General features: G+C 41.4%; 1 protein-coding gene across 16 annotated transcripts in view; it reads left to right on the top strand.

Annotated features, from left to right (window-relative positions):
* Nucleotides 1-25,625, top strand: part of GNB1L (G protein subunit beta 1 like) — a 67,695-nt gene that overhangs the window by 26,517 nt on the left and 15,553 nt on the right. For 7 of the 16 annotated variants that reach the window (XM_024105712.3, XM_042841542.2, XM_042841544.2 and 4 more), the window contains 6 exons: nt 2,538-2,675; nt 2,956-3,081; nt 5,971-6,133; nt 14,783-14,881; nt 19,079-19,294; nt 23,784-24,497. In XM_024105712.3, the coding sequence (XP_023961480.2) occupies nt 2,560-2,675; nt 2,956-3,081; nt 5,971-6,133; nt 14,783-14,881; nt 19,079-19,294; nt 23,784-24,092 (1,029 nt within the window). In that variant the 5' untranslated portion in view covers nt 2,538-2,559 and the 3' untranslated portion in view covers nt 24,093-24,497. Of the gene's footprint in view, nt 1-2,537; nt 2,676-2,955; nt 3,082-5,970; nt 6,134-14,782; nt 14,882-19,078; nt 19,295-22,595; nt 22,651-23,783; nt 24,498-25,625 lie in introns of those variants that run through there. The other 9 variants (XM_065567995.1, XM_065567996.1, XM_065567993.1 and 6 more) reach the window with 3 other exon arrangements.

Here is a 25,625-nt window from a genome sequence, read left to right as displayed (position 1 = left end):
TAGCAAAACACAACATGGGGCTATTGCTAAAAGCCATATACTATTAAATCCAGGTTTCCAGATTGATGTATATAATAGCAAAATCCCATTTCCTAAGATTGACAATTTACTTTGAATCCGTAAGTGAATAAAGTATGTTTACTATTATTTTTTTCTATATTCAAGTTTGAGGATTTTTTTACAGTATTGTCCTTGTAAAGACATGCATTAGGAGCGTCTGTTTCATGCCAGCTAAAACCCTCCTCACATCCAGGCACACACAGTCTGTCAGCAAAACTTTTGTGTTGGTAATTAGAAAAATGCTATTAAATCCTGCCTCGTAATCCCTGATAGCCTCTGGGCTGACTCATTTCCATTTTGTCTCCCTCCCTCTCTTGGAACTATACTTTGGAATCATTCCTTCATAAAAAGGGACACCTCCCTATAACATGCTCTGTGTTAGCTACATTAAATGTTCAGAGGATTCCAAAGACAAATTGTCACTTTGAGGGTGATTAGAATGGTTTTGGATACAGTTATGGAGCTCCAATCAAGTGACCTTCAATGACAAAGTGCTTATTGTAACGGACAGCCTCATAATAAGGATGAAGTACGTTACAGATAGGCACTGAAGGGTTGAATCTCACCATGGGGAACAACCTTGTACAAGCATGTAATCATCTGAAAATTTATTCCAGGCTTGTCATGAGTCTGGATCATCAGACAGCATCATAAAACGGATGAATCAGTGCATTAAAACATGGAAGTTATACGCTGAGCTCATTATTTTTGTAGCTTAGTGTACAGTACTGTTGAGGAAGAGAGAGATGTTAGATTGTAAATGCCTGTTTCATGACTAGACCTAAAATATTTGTTTAATTAGGAATTACAGATACCGTGGCGATCACTGTTATATAAATAACAAAGATAAAATTAAATCTCTCTCATCTCAACTGAGGTGCAGTACTCAATGGATCCATTTAATAAAGGAAGAGTCAAAGTCTGACAGGGATGCATCATGAGTGTCTACTTAAAAACGGAAATGTTTTACTTGTCCATGTAATGCTTAGTTTTACTTCTGTGTTACGATTCTCTGTGACTCCTCTTCTGTGACCCACCTGGGAGAAAGAAGCCAGTTGACCTTCACTTATTTAACTTAGAAAATGATTCTTTGGGCTGGTGGAACCCATTAGTAAACGGCTTTTTGAAAGAGTTGTGATGATTGACATCCATCATGACAGCCCCTCCCCCCTTACTTTTCAATCTACTCATTTCTTAATGTGAACACAGGCAATAAAGTAAGAGATAGAAATGTCAGATATATGGGGCGTGGCCACTCATTTCACCCAGAAAGGACTATTGGTAAAAACCTGCTTATAATGCTCACTACTGTGTCATTTTCCAAATAAATTTAAAGTGAATTTAGAGCTCATAAAGGCTGCTAAATTAATAGCTATGCCTCAGCATTGTTCTGGAGGATCCTCTCTAGCAAGTTGAAGTATTATTCAGTCTTCATTGCCATCCAGTCTTTATCGTCTTTGCAAAAATTGTCTACATAGGTGTTCATTTTGATGGGCATTTTTGTGCTGTGAACATGTTTTCCTAAGGCCTGGATCCATCCAAGCACTTAAGAATGTGCCTAACGGGGTCATATGAGTAGCTCTTTTGAATTCAACAGGATTACTCAAGTACTTAAAGTTTTATGCACATGCTTAAGAGCGCTGTTGAATCTCAGCCTGTGATCAACCACTTGGTTTATATAGTCCCCCAGCCCAGTCATCAAATGATAATTTTTGATTACTACTGATGCTGGGCCATATTTGAACCAGAGCCTACAGGCGAAAAGATCTATATCCATTTCCTGATCCTGGGAAGAACACAACCCCCTCTGAATGCAATATTTAACATAGTGTGGTCATAACGTTAAAAAAATGCTGCTTTGGTTTTTATTTATATAACCATACCTGGAACCAAATGTTGGAGCACTTGGGAGTAATGAAACTCTGGTGTAAAAATGATTATTGCTTTAATCTTACCTGAAATCTTTTTCATTGGATGTATATTCCATTGCCAGAGAGCATAGTGAAAGGATTATTTTGGAAGGAAGGGGAAAGAATTTGCCAAGGGCCTAACTGGAATGATAAATGTGCTTGCTCCACTAAATTTGTGTGTCCAATTCCTTGCATTTTGTAGCTGTCACTTGTCAGTCCAGTTTGCAGCATGGAGAATAGCTGAACACATTTGTATATTCAAATATATGATGGGTGCATATTCGTGTAGCAGACTCAGCACTTCTCATAGTTTAGCATGGATGGATAGCAATGAGAAGCAGATTTGATAGATGTTTGATTCCCTAGTGTAAGAGGGAACATTTTAGTTTGGATTAGATAGCGAATAACCTCAACATAATGCTAGCTCTAAGGGGAAAGTATAGACTCTTAAGCGAAGCAAATGTTTGATGCAGAGCACAGTTGCAGTTCTGTTATTCATAATATGTGCTTCTTAACACTGTGATTCAGAAAATCTTGTGCTTTTCTTTGATTTCTCTCCTTGAAAAGGTGTCTCTAGATTATTGCTGGTATGGCTCTTCCACCTCCAGACCCACAGTTTGTTCTACGGGGTACTAGTGCTGAAGTCCATACTCTACATTTTTATTGTGGAGGCCAAGAACCCGATTACCCCATTCTCTTCTCTGGGTGAGTAGAAGCCTTTCAGTAAATTTCCCACCAGAAACTGTTACAGAGATGAGCATCCTTCAAACCCTTTTTTTTTTTTTTTTTTTAAGAGTACATATACTTTAAGTAAATTATAGCTGGGAAAAACAACAAAATGTATTCCCAGTAAGTGGTTGGTGCATTGAATGAAGCCTATGTACATACATAATACTTCAGAGTCCGAGAAGGCGGAAGAATAGCAACATTTCTTATCAAATTTTACATGATTGTCACAGAAAATGCCATCCGTTCCCTCTATCAGGTCTTCCAATGGGCTGATCCATGTCTGGAACCTGAAGACACGCAGGGTCGATACAATTCTAGATGGCCATGGAGGAAAATCTGTGTACTGGGTGGAAGCAATCTATGGCAGAGACAGGCTCCTCAGGTGAGTGGAGTAGTCAAAAGGGACAAGAAGTTGTGGTGCTTGTATTAATCTTGTTGCTGTAACATACTTGATAAGAAGGCATCACTTATTTCTGAAGTCATTGTAAGTCTTGTCTCTGAACATACAAAACAAAGTGAGAGACAATTTACAATAAAGGACCAAACTTAAAAGCCACAAAATAAAAATTGAGAATGCCTAAAATAATGTTTTCAGTTGCTTCAGAGTAAATATTACTTCCTGTGACTACAGCATCACAATTCCGTATTTCTGGTATCCTTTAGTACATTAATGGAAGTGAGGTAACCTGAAGTCTTTGTGTGAAGAAGGTAAATTTGGATGTAAACTGACAAATGTCCCACAATAGTTTTCAAAAAAGAAAAATACAGAATAAGGCCATGTCTACACGAGCGAGCTGTGCCGCTGTAAGAGTGCTCATGTAGCCACTCTATGCTTATGGGAGAGAGCTCTCCTGTTGACATAATTAAATCACCTCCAACAAGCAGCGGTAGCTATGTCAGCGGGAGAGCATCTCCTGCCGACATAGCTCTGTCCACCCCAGCGCTTCTGTCAGTGAAACTTATGTCACTCAGAGGAGTGTTTTTTTCACACCCGTCAGTGACGTAAATTATACCAACAAAGAGCTAGTGTAGAGATAGCCAAGTTACAAGCTAGGAAACTATAAAGACAAAGGCGATAAGTGAGTTCAAGAGATAGGAAAAGTAAAGGATTGAAGGATGTGCGGGAAGAGCAGGAATGGCGGATTAATATCCACCAAAATTGAACAAGAATGCTGGGTTACATATTCACACTCCGTTGCAAAATATGTTCCGTTCTCCTGCAAGGAGGGATTTTTGAGAGGTTACTGTGTTCCTTGGAATACACAGGTGATCCACCTTCTTTGCAGCAGATGCCAGAGCGTCTGTGTGATTTTGAGGAGTTCTGACATGTTTATCAGGAAAAGACATCTCTTGTAAAGTACTGTAGAGCTCATTAGCATTTATATTTGTTGTCTGCTTAAATTCAGTTAACACCCTGAAGAAATTTGGTATTGAACTAAAATTATTTATCTAATTATCCAGTTTCCCCTCTCATCTATTCTCTGCTGTGTATTTATAACATTATGATGCTTTAAGTATCTAATATAATTCCAGGGCTATTGTTACCTGTATTTTTCCTTATCTTTCTGCATCTAAAATTTAACCAGAACAAACCATTTTCTCCATCTCCTGATAGATTCTTATAATGTAAAGTCCCATGATCTACAGTACTAGTCAATACAATTCCTGTTTTATGAACTAACTGGGATTGAGGAGTTCATAAAATCAAAGTTCATAAAATTGAACATTTAATAATTATAGTAGGTACAGTGCATAACTTAATTTATTAATTGTTCAGTGATAATGTACATTAAAAAATTTATATAGTGTGTCTGATTTTTCTTTTATTGAGAAAATAGCATCTCTTCTTTGCTGCAAATCTGTCTTTTCAAATCTGTACCGTCACTTAAACATTGGCTGAAGGATTGAAGTCACGTTTTGTGGCAGGAAGATGACATCAGCAGCAGAAAAATGGTTCATATGAGTGATGTTCATAAAATCAGGGAGTTACTGTACATGACACTGTTTTGCTTAATGCGTCTGTCAAGTGAGAAAATTGTTAGTAAGAATTATTGTTAGTAAGAAATAGTTGAATTTGTATAATTTAATGTATGGAAGAGAGACGTGGGGGAGCTTCTTATCTCAGATAACTTGAGGGCAGATACTGTAACTACTTGGATACTTATAGAGTATATTTAATGAATTCATTGTTTCAGGCTTGCATGCCCAATATTTGTTGTCAACACCTGCAATTGCTTGTAACTTGACCCTGAAATAAACTAAGTGGTTGCTCTTACTTATTGACTATGTATGTTCCATCTTTAAAAACGATGTGAAGATTTGATTTGTGGGAAACTGAGGTGTTCAGGATATTGATAATGGAATATGGAGCTTCATTTTCAAACTACTCCACATCAATAGAGAGTGATAGTTATTTCCATCTGACAGTGGTTTGGTGACCTGTGTTAGATGAGAATGGTCTAGATCCACTTCCTAGGGTTAAATCCATTCTATCTGCATAAAGCTTTGAATATTCATGGTTTATACCTCTGGAGTGCAGAAGGTAGGGGAGGGGAAATGTATCCCCTCTATCCCGGGCCAAGATACTGTGCTGTTTTAGCTTTTGGACTGGAATAACAACCACACCTTCTGTGCACCACTAGTGTAGTGTAATAGGGCAACTGGCTTCACATAACTATGGAACTATTAATTCCTTCCCCTCCATTGTGACTTTCTGTGTCTGAGTATGTGAGACCAGCACAGAGCCCCTGTCTGTAGTACCCAGAAGGTGTGACTTCTGTGCATCCTTTCCATCAGCAGATCCATGATTTTGGTTTTGGCCCACCACATCGTGGAATATTTCAACCTTATGGCTCCAATTTGTTAACCCTTGTTACTCATCATTTTACTGGTTTGTTTCTCTCCCATTAACTCTCCATGGATATACAATATTCCTAGAATCTTTTGACATAGTTTTTACTTCTTTGCATGTATTATCTTTGTCTAGGTTGCCTTATCTAGTAAATGGTGGGGGTTTGTTTTGTTTTGTTTTGCCCTTCTTTTACATGGTCCGTATAGTCATTACTATTTGCTTAGTTCGTTTGATGACACATGTAAGAAGTTTTTATTTCATTTCTGGGAGAAACTGTGTTATATGAGCTTTTTTTTAATGTTTGTGATTCTGACCTTCATAATTATGTTTGAATTATTATAACTTATATGTTGTTATTATTGCAAAAACACTCATTTGTAAATGATCATATACAACGTATATATTTTTTAATTGTAAAAGCCAGGGTCGTAACCAAAAGATCTGCCTCTGGGATTTGGCAGAAGGAAGGAACACAGTGACAGATTCTGTTTTCACTGAGAACGTGGGATTCTGCAAATGTTCACTGCTGAAGGTGGCACAGGGACATTGGCTAATGGCCATGCCAGGAAAAGACCTAGATGAGGTAGGAAATCTGTTCCCTTCTGTTGCTTGGAGGGGGAAAACATTTAGCATGCTTTGTTCCTTTGCTTTGTTCCTTAAATTATCTGACATGGATGAGGTTTCCCCTTTTCAGACTAATCTGTTAGAGAAGAGACACAAGGAGCCCTTTGTGGCTACTAATTGGACCTGCCAGGGATATGATTGAACCATAAATCTTGCTCTAATAACAAAGCTTCTATCCTGGTTTTATCTGACATTTAAATATTTGCAGTTGATGATCCTATATATGCAGGAGTTTTGAAAACTTTTTGTTAATACAGCTATCTGAGTAAGGAGGAATTAGTGATCTGCTGGCTAACTTTAATGTTCAAATAGTTCATCATATTGAGATACTGTTCTTTCATCTGAAATTAAAGTAGTATTATTGTGGGCGATTTGGATGGCTGAGGCGATTGGTAATGCGATAAATAGTCTTTCCACCCCTATGTTAATGGTTTTACTAAGACCAAGTTGGAAATAGTTGAAAGTTATCACTAGCTGATGGATGTTTAGTGAAGTCTGTGTGCCATGATTTGACGGTCTCAATCCAGTTTCTACTGGACACACATCCATGTCTCAAACCAATTACCACAACTGCCATTATTTGACAGGTTTCTTAGTAGTGTCAGTAGGGAGGCCAAGGTCTGAATGGACATGGAAGTTGAACCCCTCCTCTATAGAGGGGATCCCTTCAAAACAGGGTTGAGAGGACATTGTGCAGTAGTTTGCACTGCCACTGCCCCGGTGTACTTGTTCTGGACTTTTGTACTCTGATCTCTAGTGAGCACTAAATTAGTCAAAACCTTTTTTAAAAGTAACCTTAAGTTGGGTGATACAACTTTTGTGTTGTATAGTGTCTATTTTAATGTTATATTGTAGAAATCTTTTATTCGTTTTTATTTTGTTTGGCATGCAAAAGTCATATCTATATCTCTCTTTTTGAGGGTAGTAAACAAATAAATATTAAAATACATCCTCATCCAGACATATGACATTAGAATACCAAAAAAAAATGAAATACAGAGAAAATGGCATATAATTTCATATATAGATAATAACAAAAAGTGTTGCTAAACATCACGAATAGGCATCAAAGGACAATTGATTTTCTGGGTTTCAAGGCACATATATATGAGGTAAAAATAATAAATGGTGCCCAGATAGCAAGAAAATATGGATTTTTTTTAATTATTCTTTTAAAGTAATGCACATATTTTAGTGCTTTGCTGGATTAAGGCCAGAATGTTCAGCACCTTGCAGGAGCAAGCCCTAAGCCTGTAAGCAAGGCTCTTGTAAGGTTGTCCCATATTTGTTCAATAAGAGCAAAGTACTACAGAGCAAAAACTTCATCTTAAATCTGAAAGGAACATATTCTGCTGTTTGGGGGAGGAGGGGCGTTGGTCCTTATATACATATATTTTCTCTCTGTCTCTCAATGAAGAATGAAAAAATCAACTAATCCACAAGAGGAAAGTTTTTTACCCCCTTTCTTACAATTCATCTTTGTCTTATTTGCATTTGTGTGCATGGGCCCTGCAAACTGATAATGATTTGCTGTCCTCCAATGTAAAAAAGTTCCACTCTTTGTGTATGAGCCTTTACATTAGACCTGTTAAATTCACAGAAGTTCCTATAATGTATAGTACCTCCAGATAGGCAGGACTGTGTGAGACAGAGTGAGAACTTTTGTGGCTTATGATTAAAATAAGACTTAATAAGTGTTTATGGTTGGCTGAGGCCCAAAAAAGAGTAATTTTGTCTTAAAACAGGTTCAGTCCATAAATAATAAGATCTGAACAGGCATTTATTTGTTCATGATTGCATTTAAATCACAAATCATGAGTTACATGCACTTCTCTTGCCAATTTGCCAGAAACATGTTAAAAGCTTTATTAATGTGAAAAAGAAAAAGGGTGTGTTTCCTTGTGGCCGTCTTTAGCCACCCAGGAACAGTATTAACCTCAGGCAAAGGCAAATCTTTCTTCTATTAAGCAAAACCAATATAAACACAGAACTTCAAGTTTTAAGTTACAGTTGTCAAAATACATGAAACGGTATTTATTTCTGAAGCTCCATAGCCATTAATGCAGACTCCTTCTCTGGAACAGTCAACCCAGCAAGGGCAGATTGTGCCTGATTGCCTTCTCCAGACAGCTCTTTTAGTCTTCTTGCTGCCCTTTGTCCTTGGCAAGAAGTTTAATTCTCGTCTGAAGCATGTTATGGTGGGAATAAAGGAAATGTTAAAAAGATGCAGCAATGCACTTAACTCAATGACATCTCTTTCTCTGAACACTGCAATTTCAGTCTCCTGCTTCCTTTGTTCTATGAGTTAAAGCACTTTCAGATTCAGGGACAAAAGATAAGTGCAATTCTTTCTGCTATTGCTTTTCCAGTTATTGCTACATCTAACTCATTGGTTACCAGTGGTGGCAACGGAGTCTCCAGAAAAGAGAATTTTTAGTTATAGTCCAACTCTAGTTAACAAAAGCTCCCAGCTGGCCGAAATTGAATGTGCTCTCTGCAGTTGTCTTGTTCTTGGGGATGGCTCCTCATCACTGCAGTCTGGAAATAGTCTCCTCTTCCATTGTTGATTGGGCTTCGAAAGCTTTCCTATGTTCTTTTTTAGTACATTCTGGCTTCCCCAATGCTGGAGAGCAGCTGGCTTTTGGCAAACCAGCTGACAGCCTGTAGAATTGAGGAAGATGTCCTGGCAGGCTTTGAAGTAAAGATATGGAAATCAAAGGAGACCACAGCTGCCTCTGGCTTGATTGATGGCTCCCCAAGGAGAGAAAAACTCTCATATGGCCAGTATCTCAGATGGATTTGCACAACTCACATTGACTAGAGTTGAAGTTGTATGCTTGTATCTGAAAGCAAAATTTGGCCCTAAAATATACCAGAATGACCCAGGCTGGTAACCCTTGGAGATACCAAACATTTACATTCCTTTTTCATTCAGAAGTAGAGATTCCAGGCAAGTGTTTATTTAAATAAAATTAAATGTAACCTCAGTAATTAAACATGTGTTTGTGCTAGGGGGGAAATATGAATAATGTTTCTGACAATAAATATTTGTTAGGTCAAAATTCAATTACCTCAATACAAATTGACATGGACAATTCTGCCCATTTATCATGCCATGGGACATGCACAGAAATGAAAATTCTAAGGGCTTGATCCTCAGCCCCTAATCCAGCTGTTTTGCATGCAGCACAAAGGGGCTGGAAAGCTGCACTAAACAGACAGTCAAGGATTCTCCCTGCTGTAGGAGAATCCTCAGACAATATAGAGCCGGCTATGTTGGCTTTACACCATCCATTTCCTCATTTTCTCTGTATGAGGGGTGTGGACAGAGGCAAGCTATGAGGAGGGCCAGAGCTCATATCCCTTGGCCAGTACATCAGTCCCTATGACAGCCACAGCCAGCATAATTTTGAGCAGCCTAAAGGATTCTGTAGAGTTACTGGGGTTTATTCCAGAACCTCCTGGACCCAGGATCAGGGGAGATAGAAAGATTACTTTAAAACCATCATCCTCTCCACTGTGCCAATTATGAGCATGGCCCCCTCAGATCTGCTGATGATACACCCCTAAGTGTTAAACCTCTTGGGCTGATTGGAATTATGAAGTAGGATTTAAATAGTTTGAGGTCTAGAACAGTTCTTATAAAGAGTTGATTAATTCTATGCCATTAAAATCCAATAAATAAATGAGGAGGCTCCAGCATGGCAGTGGGGAGCACAGGCCACTGGCTGCACAAAGGTGGGAGATCACCCTGCTCCCCCCCAGGACACAGACTCAGCGGTGAGGTGGCACCCAACCCTGGCACAGCACAAGGCCTGGGCTTGCCCCAGAAACACCCTGGGGCCCTGCCCCTCTGCGCCAGGTGCACCAGGTGTGGGGCAGGCAGGCTCAATGAAGCAGGATCCATGTGTAGAGGGGCTCAGTGTGGAGGGATCCGGGTGTGGGGTGAGAGGATTCTGTGTGGGACAATCTGGGTGCAGGCAGCTCAGCGCAGGGGTTTAGGTGTGGGAGGATCTGGATGCACAGAGGTTCACTGGGGGCAGTTCTAGGTGCAGGGGAAATGGGACTTTGCAGGGACTTCCAGGTGAAGGTGGTGGGGCTGAGTGTGGGTGATGGGGGAGTGGGGCTTGGTGGGGTGGGGGTTGGGGTGCAGCTAATTGAAGGTCAGTGGCATGGGGGTCTGGATGTGGGGGCTCAGGGTAGTGCACGGGGTGGGGCATCAGGGTGGGGGTTTTAGTGCGGGGGCTCAGTGGGGGGGCAGTCTGGGTGCAGGGGTGGGGGTTCGGAGGCAGGGGGTCTGGTTGCAGGAGGGCTCCAGATGCAGGGGTGAGGTTCAGTGGGTGGGATTCAGGTCTGGAGGGCTTGAGGGTTCTGGATGTACCGGGTGAGGCTTGGCAGGGGTGTCTGGGTAAGAGAGGTCCAGATGCACGGGGGTGGGGTGGATGGGGAGCAGCTCCCCGTACAGTGACCCCTCCCACCACATCTGAGGAGCGATGGGGGCAGGAAGCATGGGAGGATGCTGAGCTTCCTGCAGCTGGGGGAAGTTTTAGGGGGTTGGTCTGACACAGCCCCAGCCACTCCTTGCAGGGGAAGAGGAAGTCCCGTCCTCTCCTGCCTCCAGCCCAGCCGGAACTAGCAGCTAATCCCAGCTCAGGGTAGGAGCCACTGGCTCGGGTATTCTCAGCCCGTGGTGATTTACCTCTGCCGGCTGCTCCGGGTGCCTGAAACGATGTATCTGCGCTGTTAGGGAGTGGTTTGTGACTGCTCTCGCAGCTTCCTGGTCAGAAAGTCATTTTTCCCTGGGGTGGAAGCAAAGAAATCTGTGGGGGGTATGAATTCTGTGCATTCGCAGTGGCGCAGAATTCCCCCAGGAGTATCAATATTATGGCACGAGCATTTAACATAAATGTCTCCAAAGGTAACAAGAATTGGAGTTTTGCTGTTTAGTGTTCTATGCATTTCTTGGGTGTTTGTATTTTTGTTAATTTAGTTTTACCCAAATAAGTGATTTGGCTGCTTTCAACTTTTGAGAAGAAGAACAGTACTTCTGTAGATTATCAAATATACTGAAATAGGATTGTTCATTTTCTTCTGCTCAAATTCGCAGCTGTTTAAGGCTTTGCTGTGTATGTTTTAAACTTAGAAATATTGATTGTAAAACAAATTGAAAAGAGTGCTTGGATAAGGCTTTCTTGAAATAGCCCTTTTAATGCAGATTTATACCTTTTTATTTTTAATAATGAAAGGTGCATTCAAATGTTAAATCCATTGTGTTATTTACCCAAACAATACAAATAACAATAGTGTGTGAGAATCAAATAGCCCCGAATCTTGTCTCCAGACTGAGCAGCTGTGTTGAGGGAAGAAATCTTCCTCTTGTCCCAAGACTCAGAGCAGCAGCATCCTCTACACTATTGTCTTCCCGTCCAGCCTTCGGGCTCCAGTCGCCTCCACAGCACTCGTGCCCCTCTACACAAGGGGAATGACTGGTGATTCTATGTAGTGGTAGTTCTCCTTCGAGTGCTTGCTCATGTCCATTCCATATTAGGTGTGTGCGCTTGCCAAGTGCACCGGTGCCGGAAGTTTTTCCCTCAGCAGTATCCGTAGGGGAACGGCTCTGTCGCCCTCTGGAGTGGCGCCCACATGGCGTGGTATAAGGGGCGCCGCCAGCTCCCCCCACCCTCAGTTCCTTCTTGCCGCCAGTAACAGCCCCGGGCCCGAGGCTTTGAGCCCTGCGATCTCTGCAAACGGCCTATGCCCGTCAGCGATCCACATACCAGCTGCCTAAGTGCTTAGGCGAAGGGCACATAAGTGACAAGCGCCGTATCTGCAAGTCCTTTAAAGCTAGGACGAAGAAGGAGCGTGGTATCCATCGGAAAGCGCTCCTTATGGAGTCGGCATTCACTCTGGCACTGGAGCAGCGGTCCCACTCCACACCGAGCACCATGGCCTCCGTGCATAGTACTCCGCCAGCACCGGTCCCCCTCCATGGCTCCGGTCAAGAAGCCAAAAAAGACTGTCAGGGGAAGATCTCCCACCTCCCGTAAGGGAAAGGAGAGGCCAGGGGTGAGCCACGACCCATGCCAGGCAGCTCAACAACCCCCTCAGGAAGTTGGGCTCCAGCTCAGGTCAAACGGTGCAGCCCATCCCACACTTCGCCTGCAACTCCAGATAGCGGTGCAGGCCACAGCCAGCTTCAGGTGCCGTCGACACCCAAAGCCCTCCAAGCAGCTCAGGAGATCCTGACGCTTCTGGTGCCACCCACACCGGCTCCAGCAGTACCCCAGTCTTGGGGAAAACCAGCGCTGGGACCTATGCATGTGTCCCTGCCTCAGCAGCACCATTCCCCATCGAGAGGGACGTCCCGCCATTGCTCGCCTGCTCGAAGGACTAGAGAGGCAGGCTCAGCAGAGCCCTCTTCATTTGCCGCACAGAGGGCACCAGTCGAGGGACTCGAGACGTACCTCGCAGGTAGATTGAAGCAGACCCTCTGAGGCACGCACCACCCAGCAAGAACTTCCAGGCCAGCCCCAACTCTCTCCGAGGGCCCGGTACTAATCAGAGGACTGATTGAGGATCAGAGATCGCAGATCACTGGGCCGTCATCGCCCGTCTCCTAGGAGTAGGTCACCCTACTCGGGAAGATCCTCCTGGCAACTGGGCCGTATTAGCTCCCGCTCCCATTCTATGTCCCGGTACTGGTCGAGTAGTGTGAGGCGTGGATCGCTGGATCTCCGATGCAGATCGGTCCCCAAGATCCCGACCAAGACGCCCGTCTCGCTTGGACAGGTCGGCTTCGGGACGCAGTGACCAGCACCGGTCGGACAAGAGCCACCACTCCACCTGATCCTGGTCACCCAGTACCGACTGCTCCGTTTATATCTCCGGCATGGAGCGAGGCTCCCTGACTGTGGGACAAGCCCAGGTACCTGCGGTGCCACCTACATCATGAGCACCAAAACCTGTCCTATGGCTCCAGGTGCTGTGGCCGGCGACATGGTACCCAGGGAACCCTTGGGGGTTCACCCAACCCTCCCAGCCCTCCCGGTTGGTGTCAATAGCCTCAGAGAAGCCAGTGGCCTTGGTATCTCGTCCCCCTCCAGTGCTCAAGGCTTCGGTGGGTAAGACCCCACAGGTCCAGGAGGACACAAGGGAGCAAGCTGCTGGACCACCAAGGGAAATAGAGGTCCCTGTGGCACGTGCATTATCCTCGTAATTGCCAGATGAGGCTATTATGGAGCCCCCTCACCCAGTTCCTCAGGATGACACCAAAGCGCACCAGGAACTTTTGAAAAGGGTCACGTCCAACCTGGGGCTTCTCCTACCCTCCTCCAGGGGTACTGCTTTGGAATCACCTAATATGAAAGTGACATGAGCAAGCACTCAAAGAAGAAAAGACAGTTACCGTTTCCATAACTGGGGTTTTTTGAGATGTGTTGCTCTTGTCCATTCCATGACCCGCCCTCCTTCCCCACTGTCGGAGTTTCCAGCAAGAAGGAACTGAGGGTTTGGGGAGCTGGCAGCACCCCTTATATCGCGCCATGCGGGCGCCACTCCACAGGGCGCCAAAGCCGGTGGCCTACGGATACACTAAGGGAAAAACTTCCAGCATCGGTGCATGTGATGAGCAGATGAGCACACACACCTAGTATAGAATGGACATGAGCAACACATCTCGAAGAACACCAGTTATGGAAAAGGTAACTGTCTTTTCTATTGCCCCAACATGCATCCCAAGACATATTGCTCAGCTGGACTCCCCAAATTTTACAGCACTGCCTTTTCCACAGCACTGCAGTGGAACTGCACTGCGAGCAATGGTGGATGCTGTTGTGTAGACAAGGGACAAGTATTTAACACAGTGATGTTTGACCCTATTCAAAATAGGGTCAGGCTATATGGTAATAAAAATGCCTGTGTCCTGACAGTGCTACAGCTTGCCCCAGTGGAGAATTATGGATCTGAATTTTGCTAGTGTAGACTCAGCCTAACTATGTGAAATCAGTATGATGCTGTACCCCCATACATGACCATCATGTAGCCATAATGTAAGGGATGAGGATGAGATACATTCATTAGTGGGTACTTGTATTAACAGCCATGTTTAGCCATTCTATATGCATCCAAAGAAGTGGGCTGTAGCCCACAAAAGCTTATGCTCTAATAAATTTGTTAGTCTCTAAGGTGCCACAAGTACTCCTGTTCTTTTAACAAAAATAAAGGAAGAGGAAACGCGGGGAGAAAAAGGAAGATTTTTAAAAATAAAATCCGCCTGCATTAACATCCAGTTGTATTGGAGACGATTGCAAAATAAGGAGGAAATAGCAGAAAGTGGAAGAGGAAGTTGTGTTATATCCCAACAACTTTGTTTCATTCTCTTATAAAACAATGTGTCTATCTAGATAAGGATACTACAGCTATCAGGGTTCCAAAAACAACTTAAATCCTGCTTAGATTTAAGACTCCTTCCCAAATCCCCCCCCTCGAGAGTGTATTTAAAAAAATCAAAGAGCTTACACCCAGCCTTAATCACGTTATAAGAGTCATGTTTGTACAGCAAAATTGTGACCTGGAGCCTGACCAAATAAACTTGCTTACCTAATGTCAGGTTCAGGTTTTGGAGCTGCCATCCAAGACATCAGTCTGTACCTTGAAGCCAGAGGCGGATGCCAAACCGGGCATGCCCATGTGTCTGAAGCTATGGCAGGTAAGGTAACCAGGCCTGCTAATTGTGAAATGTTTTCCCTGTGCTTCATTTTATATGGAGCACATAAATCGTTCTTCACTCAGGTTTTGATTTATTGTCAAACAATCAAGTAATATACTATAAAGGGAGCGGGGTGGGGGAGGCAGATACTTGTGAACATCCTTAGTGTAATTTTCTGAGTAATCCAAGCTTTAATGGAAGGTACATGACTTGCAAATGCTTACTAGAGGCTTTGCAACCTTAGAATAGAAGCAATGTTCTTGCATCAGTCAAGAAGAAAATGAGCCAAGTACAGAAGCCAATCTTTTGATATGGTCTCTCATAAAAAAGGGTGATGAGAAGTGATTGGGGTGTTTAAGAAATAGATAGCAATTTTAATGATAGGTTGCACTTATCCACTAAGAAAATAGGTTATTGAACATTTTTTATTCTAGACATGGCATATGGACAAAGTGTTTACACCTTGTATTTACGTTGGATGAAAAATAGAAATAAAACAATTATTTTTAAAAGTCTTTCTAATTATAAGGTAGGTATCGTAGCCCAGCTGAGGAAAAGAAAGTTTAAGTGATTTGCCCTAAGTCTCACAGTGTAGTGTGGCTGCAGTGGGAATAGAAATCCTGATTCACAGTTCCCTACTCTAACCTCTTAGACCATATTCCCTCACAGTGTTTGTTAGTGCTACATCATTGGAAATTATTTACAAATTATCAAATGCTTGCAATCGGATCCTACCATTGCTCCACACTCAAAATTCCCATTGACTTGCATGGAAGAAAACGCCTTATGAAGCAGATGTGGGAATGGGGTTTTAGTGTGCCAAGGTCTCATCCTACTTCCCTTTAAATCAAAAAGGAGTTTTGCTATGGACCTTGGCCAAATGAATATGGGCCCATAGATCTAACCCATGGCGGTTTAAGGATTCATGTACAATCAGAAATAAATTAAAACAGTACTACTGCATTTTTATTAAGCCAAATAAGATTTAAAAGGTCTAATAAATGCTCAGCTCAGCGTTTGATAGAGTGTAGGTTTAATTCATTCATGTTTGTGAAACTATTGGAAGTCCTGGGATGGAAGGTACTCTAATTCTTATCATTATTGTTTTTTATAGTGAAAATACTTCTCCTTCGGTTTCGTGCTTTCATTAGAAATGTCCTGATGGGTTTTCTCATTGTGAGCCTCTGCAGTAAAACCATAGACTAAATGAACACGTTCCATGTATCCTAGCCTCCTGCATGCTAATTCAAAAATGCTCTGTGAATCAGTGAAATAATATCCCTACTGGGAACAGCTTTTGAAACTGAGCTGTAGAGTGGGAGGAAATTGAGGCTTAGGTTAGACTTGTTGTATAAGAGACATTGGCTTCTCCTAAGCAATTAAAGAGCAGGCATCAGCATATTTTGTCATGTTGAGGGCTGAGTAACAAATTAAGATCTCATTTTACTAAATCTATATTTATAAATATTGATCCGTGATTGAGACCAGTATTTTCCCCTCACAAAGGAGCATATTCATAAATGCAAATGATACACAGTGATTGTCTGTTGCGCTTCACACCTTCCAGACATTATTAACTGGGTGTGGTGGATTTGCAAGAGTGAGGATGTCTTCCCTTACATTTATTTTTTGCACTCCCTGGGAAAGGCACCATCTTGCGTAATAGGACAAACAAAAAAAATTGAACAAGAATAATACATGTAGAAACTGGAAATGCAGAGTTATTGCTTTATATAAACTATAGCAATTATTCCTGTCGAGTTGACAGCGGATCACCTTTTCTTCCTTCCTTGACAATTATCCAAATGCAAAACAACAAAATGTTCTGCTTAAGAGGAAAAATATGACTTATTTATAAAAAAAAAATAATTTCCCCTGAAACCAGAAGATGAGAGCTGAAGATTTTTCTTTAATAGGGCCCATTACTGAAGCAAATAGGTTATTGTGATGTAATGCTTTGTAAGTAAGGGATCAAACCTAGAAATCCAGCTGATTTCAATAACTATATCATAACTTTGCACATACACAAGCATGTGTACTTGTTCAAATACGAAACTTCATGTAATTTGTATTACCCTGTACAAACATTCTCCTCTTCATGCAAAACTGTTTATTTTTAAATGAGACCAGTTTTGGCTATAGTCAGTTCATAGTCGTTTATTTTCACTAAGAAAACCAAAAACTTGGGGCCAGATTTTTCTAAAATGCTCAGCACCCAGCAGTTCCTAGTATTCTCAGTGGGAACTGCAGGGTGATAAGAACCTGTAAAAGTTTGCCCATTAAATTATGAAAAAGACAAAGGACCTGACAAGCTGGCCCATAGATATCTTGCTGTATTGACTCGCGAAAGTTATCCACATCTTGGAGATCATTGCTCTTGAAGAGTCACGGGCTGATGTTCATTCATTGTATGAGCATCTCATAGTTCCAACCAGAGAACAAGCTAAGCCTTGCCTTTGCAGGAGAAAGAGGATTCTGTCATGTAAAGGCTGTGGCATCCACAGACTCCCAGCCTTCATTTGGAGCCAAGATCAGCTAAGGAGATCACACACACAAATGCCTGGGCGCTGCCCCTTCATAAGATAGGTGCGGGAGATTTTGCTTTGTTTTCTTGTTGTTTTTACAGGCCACTTTCAGTCCAGTTCTGTAGTTTTGCCAGCGCTGATATTTACTTCAGGATTCCTTCCCACACTGAGCACTTCCTTAGATTGAAAGAACATATATCTTGGGGCTATGAAGAAAGGATCAGGGCTCTAACTGCAAGCGTTCATGAAAGGCCACTTTCTTTCCCTTCACTTATCAAGGAGAGCTCTTATTAGCAGGACCACCCATTATTTGTTTGTTTAGCTACTCCTAAATGAATGTTTTAATAACTAGTGTGAGAGTAGTCTGGAAAATGAATAGAGACGGTGAAGATTTGGCCAGTACAGATTTGTGTCATGCTAGTGAGTCTCTGGTGATTTGAGAGAGAGCCCATATAGTGACACAGAATGGTAGGTGATAATTCATTCTCTGGAAACTTCTTTGAATTTTATTTTAAAATCAAACACAGTAGGCACATAGGATCAACAGAGAGGTGTTTGAAAATAATAAAATAAGCTAGCATAGGCATTACTGGGACAAGACGTCCCTATACATGCTGGTGTTAAACTTGGGCCTATTCTGGTGGCTTTTCTCCTATTAAAGACATAGTTGGCATTTACACGTGCTTGTTTTTCAGTTGCTTTTCATTAGGGATTTGCATCCTAGCTCACATGACCAGTTACTGATTACAGGGTCATTAGCCTTTTGGCTAGTGCAATGATGAATATTTTCCTTAAGTGTGACATGTAATCCAGTAACGTTCCCTTCTTTGAGTTATTTCAGAGGCTTAAATAAATTAGGTGTCTGCCCAGGGTGCCATGCCCTTTGGCCTGTGACATCATTAATCAAAATATCTCTCAATTGGTTACAGTGGGATTCAGACCTCTGTTAACTCTTTGGTAACTAACAAAGAGGTTTTCAAATAGAAGATTAGCTGTTGGGTCTTAAACAGTGCAATGCATTTGGAGAAATTATCTGCATGCAGGACTCATGGGTGTTTTCACCGTGGCAAGATGAAAGTGGAATCTAATTAGTGGGATAAATGGACAAAAGTAATCCAAGAGATTATGTGAGATTGGAAAGTGGTATAAAAACCCACTTCTGTGAGAAAATGGAGCGTGCATCTTGGTAAAATGCTGAAAATATAAGTTTGGTATTCTATCTTAAAAATTCGGAAATAACTTTCTGAGAACAAAATGAATTTGGTTCTGATAGCCTGGTTATAACTTGATTACTATGTCTAAATATTTACTGAAAAGCCCCACTCAAGCTTATGCCATGAACTATCTCACCATGAGATTCTGACATTTTGAGGGTCATGATGTTTGAATCAAGTGATAAAGAGGAAAATTGTTTAGATTTTCAGGAAGGAAAGTAATTATGTGCTACAATGATGGACACTTCAGAAATGATTTAACAGTAATTGTTCTGAATTAAGATGTATGGAGCGCCAGAGGTTGCCTTTAGTGGCAGCCTTCTGAAGCTCTCTGCTCTAACACTGTTCACTTCAATGTTAAGTTCTTTTCATTACTTTTCTTGGTGCTTTGGCTAAAGCCTATCTGGGGGATGTGAAAAATAACTGTTCTTGTAAAACTTTTTGTTGTTTCTGAACAGCCTGACTTTGGTTCATGTCCTTTTCTTCTGGCTGGCTACGAGGACGGATCAGTGATTCTGTGGAATTTATCAGGGGGAAAAATATTAAGCCGACTTGCTTGCCACCAGGAGCCAGTGATGAGCCTTGACTTTGACTCTGAAAAGACGAAGGGGGTCTCGGGCTCATCTGAGGAGGTGCTTACCGTCTGGAGCCTCGATGAGCAGCAGAATTTAAAGGTCAGGATCATCGGCCCCTCTGTGTCATTTATCCCGCTTTGCACTAACAGTTGGATAGACTAAAAAAATATTTAGTCATGAAGAGGAGTTGTTGCAGATCTCTAACTAATTAATCACAGACTGGTTAGAATGCAGGAGAAGGCTGTCCGTGCAGTTAGGCTATAGTTGAAGAAAGGTGGGGATTTTTTTTAAATCTTTCACATGTTTCTGGTTTTACCAAAGCTGGGTTTAAGCAACCAGCACATAGGCCTACCATTCTGCAAGTCACTATTTTTATACATTTCTTTATCATTACATTATTGTTCAATACTCAGAGCACTTAATAAATGAAATTATTGTAAATCAAAATAAAGGGTTGTTTTCCTAAGGATTTTGCTTGAGTGCCTAGAGTTTTCCCTTTATCTTAGGAAAGAAACATTTTAAGACAGTTACAAATAAAAGATTAAGGTTAGAATAAGTGATTTACTTGCCCAACTAATACTGAAAATCAATGGGATTTAAGCACTTTTGAAAATTTCAACCTAAGATATGAAAACAAGTTACTAATGTCAGTTTAGGTACTAGAACACTCCACTTACGTAGGATATGGCCTAAGAAACCAGTTGAGCCTAATGATGAATGGCATTGACCGTGGCTTAATCTGGACATCATTAGTAAAAGTTTGTTTCAGTGCCAAGGGGTGAGTGGTAGAAATTCTAGGATCTGGTATTCTAGTACAGAAGTAGCCAAATGATGATTGTGGATAAAATTTATGAAAGTGTAAATGGGCCCACAAGGCATTCTACATTGCCTGAGTCTCTCTTCACAACATATGAGTGGAAGGGTCATAGAGAGGGGCCTTTGCAACTCCTGTGTGAAGCAGTCTGCAGGGATCCTTTGGTGGAGCGGCTACTGGATCTACATTTATACTGCCTTCTGGAGGAGGAGCAGCTGCTATTCAAGCTCCTGGGTTTCCTGCAGCTTTGTGTGCACACACTGTAGAGGCAGAAGTGAATTTCATCCGAGGAGGAGGAGGAGTAATTTGTTTTTATTCAATATAGCTATCTTACACTGGATTTTCTGTATTGACATTAGTCTGTGATAAATCAAGTAGGAAAGAAAGGGACGTTTCCCTCACAATATCTTCTCAGTTATGTGTTATGAATTAATCTTAATGGGAGACTACAGGTGTGATTTGAGGGGTGAATAAACTCTGAAGTTGTTCACCTGAGGGTATTTCAGGTTTGGTTTTTTTAATGGGCTGTAGTTCCAAACCTATATTCCCAGTAGATGCACAGTTGGTTACTGCAGCTTTAACTGACAGTCGTTTTCCTTGGATGAAGTGCTATTTAAGTGCAAAGTATTAAGCCATAAATAACATTTTTCACTTCATGCATAGTGTGAATCCACTAATAAAATAAATAAAATGTGTCTCCCACACGACTGCTAGAAATAGTCAAGGACACAGATTAAGTTTTTTTCCACTGTTGCATTAATAACACAAACCAGATGGGGATTTTTCCTGACATTCCAGGTACCTGAGGTAATGGTAGTATTTGGAAAGCCACTCAGTGGCACACTATTTTTACTCTTAAAAGTTTTAATAACTAAACTTGGTGGATAGCTATCTGCCTTTGGAGAAATAATGATGCAACGATGGCACTGCTCTGCTGTTTTATGTGGCAGTGTTCCAGTGTGTCAGTGAAAAGACGATGAAGCTAACTACATGGCTTATCCCCAGGAGGGAAGCTGGCATATTGTCTGGTACCAGTAAGTTGCTGAAGTCATCAGTATCAGTGAATGGCTGGATTGGTTATGAGGCTTCTGATTTGGATGAGATAGTATAATTAAGGGATAATGTTGGTGGCAGAGGAATACAGAAGGCAATAAACAGCTTTTGCGGGTGATTAATCAGCACAGCAGAGCTGAGGCATTCAATAATTGCAAAAGCTCTTTACTGCTCATAAACTCCACCTTGTTCTGGTTATATAATGAAAAGGAAGATTCAACAAACCACAATGTAAATCATCAGAAAATTTGTTTTTCTTGCCTCTTTAGGCTTTAAAAGCTCAGTGATGCTGCTGCCTTCTTGGCTAGAACAAGGGCCCAGAACAAGGGCAGGGCTTGAGGGAATACGTGTTTACAGGTGGATTATTTAAAAAAAAAAAAAAAAAAAAAAGTCTCTCCTGAGTGAAAAGGGAGTGTCAGGTCAAAGAATCAGGCCATAGTTGTTAGGATATGTGACTAACCTTGGCCATGATTGGCTGAAAGCATAGAATCCAGATCTCCTTTGGTTCGATTCTTTCCTTTCTGGATCATGAAATGGTTTTCTACTTTGGAAACTTTGCTGATGTGTTTTTTGGTTACATTCATTGCCCAGGAGCTTTTAAGGTGGCTCGCTCAAATCCCCTGACCACAGCATCAGGTTACTAATTCCCTGAGAGTTTGTCCAGGAGTTTTATCCTGGCTCTCTTCTTCTTCTGGTGGGTCTCTAGCAGATACTGTTACTTCCTTACCATTCCTTAACCAAAGAACATTACCATTACAGTCTTCATTGTCAACTCGTAACTTGCTGTTGACATGTAATTCCAATTATCTTCTCTGGACAGATCTTGTCCATTTCTATTGACATTCCTACTACAGTTCTCAGAACTAAGCTTTGGTTATGCCCAGGTTCACAACCTCCGTTCCTTAAGCCATGTCTCCAATACAGACTTCTGCTGATATAGCTATGTTGGTAGGCATGTGAGGAGGTGTGATCCCTGACTGACATAGCAGTGCCAGCAAAAGCCTCTTGTGTAGACACAGTTATACCAGCAAAATGGTACTTTTCCTGGAAGCATTTATTTCTCTCAGGGAGCTGAAATAAGCTATACCAGCGGAAGTGCAGTTTTGTGACTATAAAGTGCAGACACGCTAGAAGTGCTTTGCTGGTATAGTATAAAAGTGGTTCTAGTCTAGATCTGGCCTTAAGCCTTGTCTGTACTAGAAAGGGTTTGAAGCTGTAGCTATAGCGGTATACCTATACTGACAAAGGATCAGCAAAAGAGTTCTGGCGGCATAGCTTATATCAATTCCCTGAACTAAAAAGCTATGCTAGCAAAAGGGCTTTTTGCCAGCAGAACTGCATCTACACTAGGGCTTTTGATGGCAAAACCATGTTAATTAGTGGTGAGGTTTTTTCAAACTGCTACTCAACATAGATATGCTGCCAAAACTTAAGCATAGACCAAGCCTCAATAACACTTCCAATTTTGCTTTCTTGCCTCCAGTATTCCTTCCATTTGGATCTACTACCCTTATTCTTCATTTTCTGTTTCAGGACATCTCCATCTCCTGTCTTATTTTGTATGGTGGATGCAGAAAGCACATGTCAGGTTTTGAATTAACCATTCTCTTAAGGAATTTGCATTAATATATATCATTTAGGTATTGGAGTGCTGCTTAAAAAAATAAACAACAAACTAGTTCTTGGATAATTAGAGGTTTAAAAATACTGGAACTTGTTTTGGATCTGATCCTGCAAGGTGCTGGGGTGTCCTCAGCTTGATTGTGTATGTCTTTCATAATTTAAGTAAGGGATTGATCTAGATTTTAACTACATTAGTAGACTTGTTAGGGAACTAATATGATTTTTAATTGACCTCATGCTGTATATAATGCACCAATTTTGCAAAGGAAAAGTGTACACATTGAAGAGCACTTCAGTACAATTTTCCCCTTAGGGAAACAGCCACCACCCACAAATTTATGTGAACTCTAAATTGAATGATGTTGAGTTCTCTGTTTGTTTTATTTTGTTTTTTACAAGAGAGTTACTTCCCAAAGAGTGTGTTCTCACTTCAGTTTATGGAGGAATTTATATGTTATCCTCTAGTATAAATGGGAGTTGTGTGTGTGTGTGTGTGTGTGTATATATATATATACATAACAATTATAGCACACTGTGGTAAGAGTCTTTTCTCTTTTCAGTGTATGTGCTGAAATGTACTAGCTTTCTTATATATTGACACTGCCTCAATAATGATAGTATCGGCACTAAGTGATACCACAATAGTTATTAGTTTGATACTCAGCTTAAGTCTGTTTTCTCTGCACTCTCACACCCCTTCAGGAATACCCCTGAAGTCTGGAAACAAGGCGGTGACTCTAAACTTTGCAGCTCAGGCCCATCTGTAAGAATAACAAGAGTGAGAGAGCAAAGCTGTATAGTCTGACTATTCTCGCTTAAACCAATTTTTCAGTGATGGCAGAGTAGAAACCATTTAAATTGCAATAAGTGTACAAGGGACACTTTTTTTTAAAGAGACCATGCTGAAGGCAGACTCTTGTGGTCTTTTGTCTCTATCTACTGTTATCCTAACTACTGCATCACCCCCCATCTGTGGTTTAGAAGTTGGGATACCCACTAACAGGCAAATTGATACCCGTGTGTTTGTTGCTAACTCTAAAATCACAAAGATTTTGTTTTCTTGCACTCACTTTAAATAACTTCAACTTTATCGCTCAGGTTCAGAAAACACACAAACTCGTCAATGCTGGGATTGCTGATGTTGCCATCCGCCAGGACAAGAAGATCCTGGCAACAGCAGGGTGGGATCATCGTATCAGGATCTTTGGCTGGAAGAAACTGAAGCCCTTGGCAATACTGGACTACCACACAGCAACTGTCCACTGTGTATCCTTCTCAGATCACAGTAGGCCAAGTGAAAGACTGCTGGCAGCTGGCTCAAAAGATCACCGCATTAGTATCTGGTCAATCTATAATCAAACCTCAGGTGCTTTGCACTGTCCTTTGGAAACTAGAAAGCCGGACTGATAAACCAGAAATTGTTGTGTGATTAAAATCTGGGGATGGGGAAGTATTAAACCATCTGCAGTTTGAATGCAAGTCCCCAGAAGAACCTATTCACTATAGAAAATGTGTTGTTGTAGAAGGGAAAGCCAATGCTAGGAAGAGAAGAATGGATGATCATGCAGTTAAGGCAAAGGCCTACCAGAGATGAATTCTGTTGCATCCTCTGCCACATGCTTCTTTTGGCAAATTGTTTTGATTCTTTGTACCAGTTTTCTCATCTGTAAAATGGAGATAAGTGCTGTCACTCAGGCATGGTGTGGTCTAGAGTACACTGGTTTCCAAATCATATTGAGATCCTTTAATGTACGTAAGTGCAAAGAATCAGTTTTATGTGAACTTGAACCCATTAAACCATCCATAGCAGTTTCTCATGTCAGTTACTTTTTCTTCTCCATAACTGAAAAGCTATCAGACCAACCTTGATTTGTTCACACTTCTGTCAGTTTCTAGCTTAAGCCAACAGTCAAGAATGTGACTAGGGATGGCTTTTGGCATTTATGAATTTCATTATGTCCCATGTCACCTCAAGCCTCGCAATTAATCATAGAAAGAAAAAGGAATCTTTCCATGCGCTGCATTGTAAAGCTATGTAAAGCCTTTTCCAGAGCCCGTGCTAAAGCCTTTCCATAGACTGACTAGTAGAAGGATTTAAACTGAGCAATCCAATTAGCGCCCTTCTCCTTGGAGATTTGGGGTAAATTTTCAGTATGGTGAGCCAGGGATTTGGCTACACATCTCCCATTAACATTAATGGGAATAGCATGGATAAATCCTTCTGCACTACCCTGAAAATGTACCCTTTAGTTTATCATCTCCATGGTCGTGGAAGCTGAAATCCACTCCAAAAGCTGATTGTTTTTGCTTGAGTCAAGGCACAGTACTAGCATTCTCCTTTTCAAATATATTTGAGCAGTAAGTCTGTTTGCAGGCCAGGAAATCTCACCACTGAATTAAGGTTTGCCAGTAAGATGCACTTATATGTACACCATAAAAGCAATTACCAGTGTGACTTTAAATACAGAGTAATTTCGAAATGCTAGGTGGTTCTTGGCATCAGAAATATTTAGCATCAGGAAAAAAGTGTCTGTTCTGCAAAGGGGGATTTTGGGGATACCAGTGCTGTTCTGTTGATGTTTTATTGAAAATGTTTGTCCCTACCCATTTATGGGGCTAGACATCAAAGGGGAACTGGTCAGAGATGAATTGGACAGCAGCATCAAAAGACTTCAGGACTACATTTCAGAAACCAAACTCATGTAATGCTGATGCGAAAGCTAAACATAAAACCGGGGCCTGCTATGCACCTGTACCGTACATGCAGGGATGATCTTGTTGAACAAGTGCTTTCTAACTCTGTACAAGAAATTTTCCTTAAGTGCCAAGCCCCAGTGTTCTTTCAATGACAGAACATAAACCATACCGCAACAAGGCTTTTACTAATAAAACTCTGCACTTCCCAACGTTTAAAGTGGTGTCACACACTGAAATGTGTTC

This window comes from Chrysemys picta, chromosome 15, assembly GCF_011386835.1.
Source record: "Chrysemys picta bellii isolate R12L10 chromosome 15, ASM1138683v2, whole genome shotgun sequence".
NCBI lineage: Eukaryota > Metazoa > Chordata > Testudines > Emydidae > Chrysemys > Chrysemys picta.
Note: the sequence above shows the minus strand (reverse complement) of the source record. Positions and strands in the feature narration are given on the sequence as shown.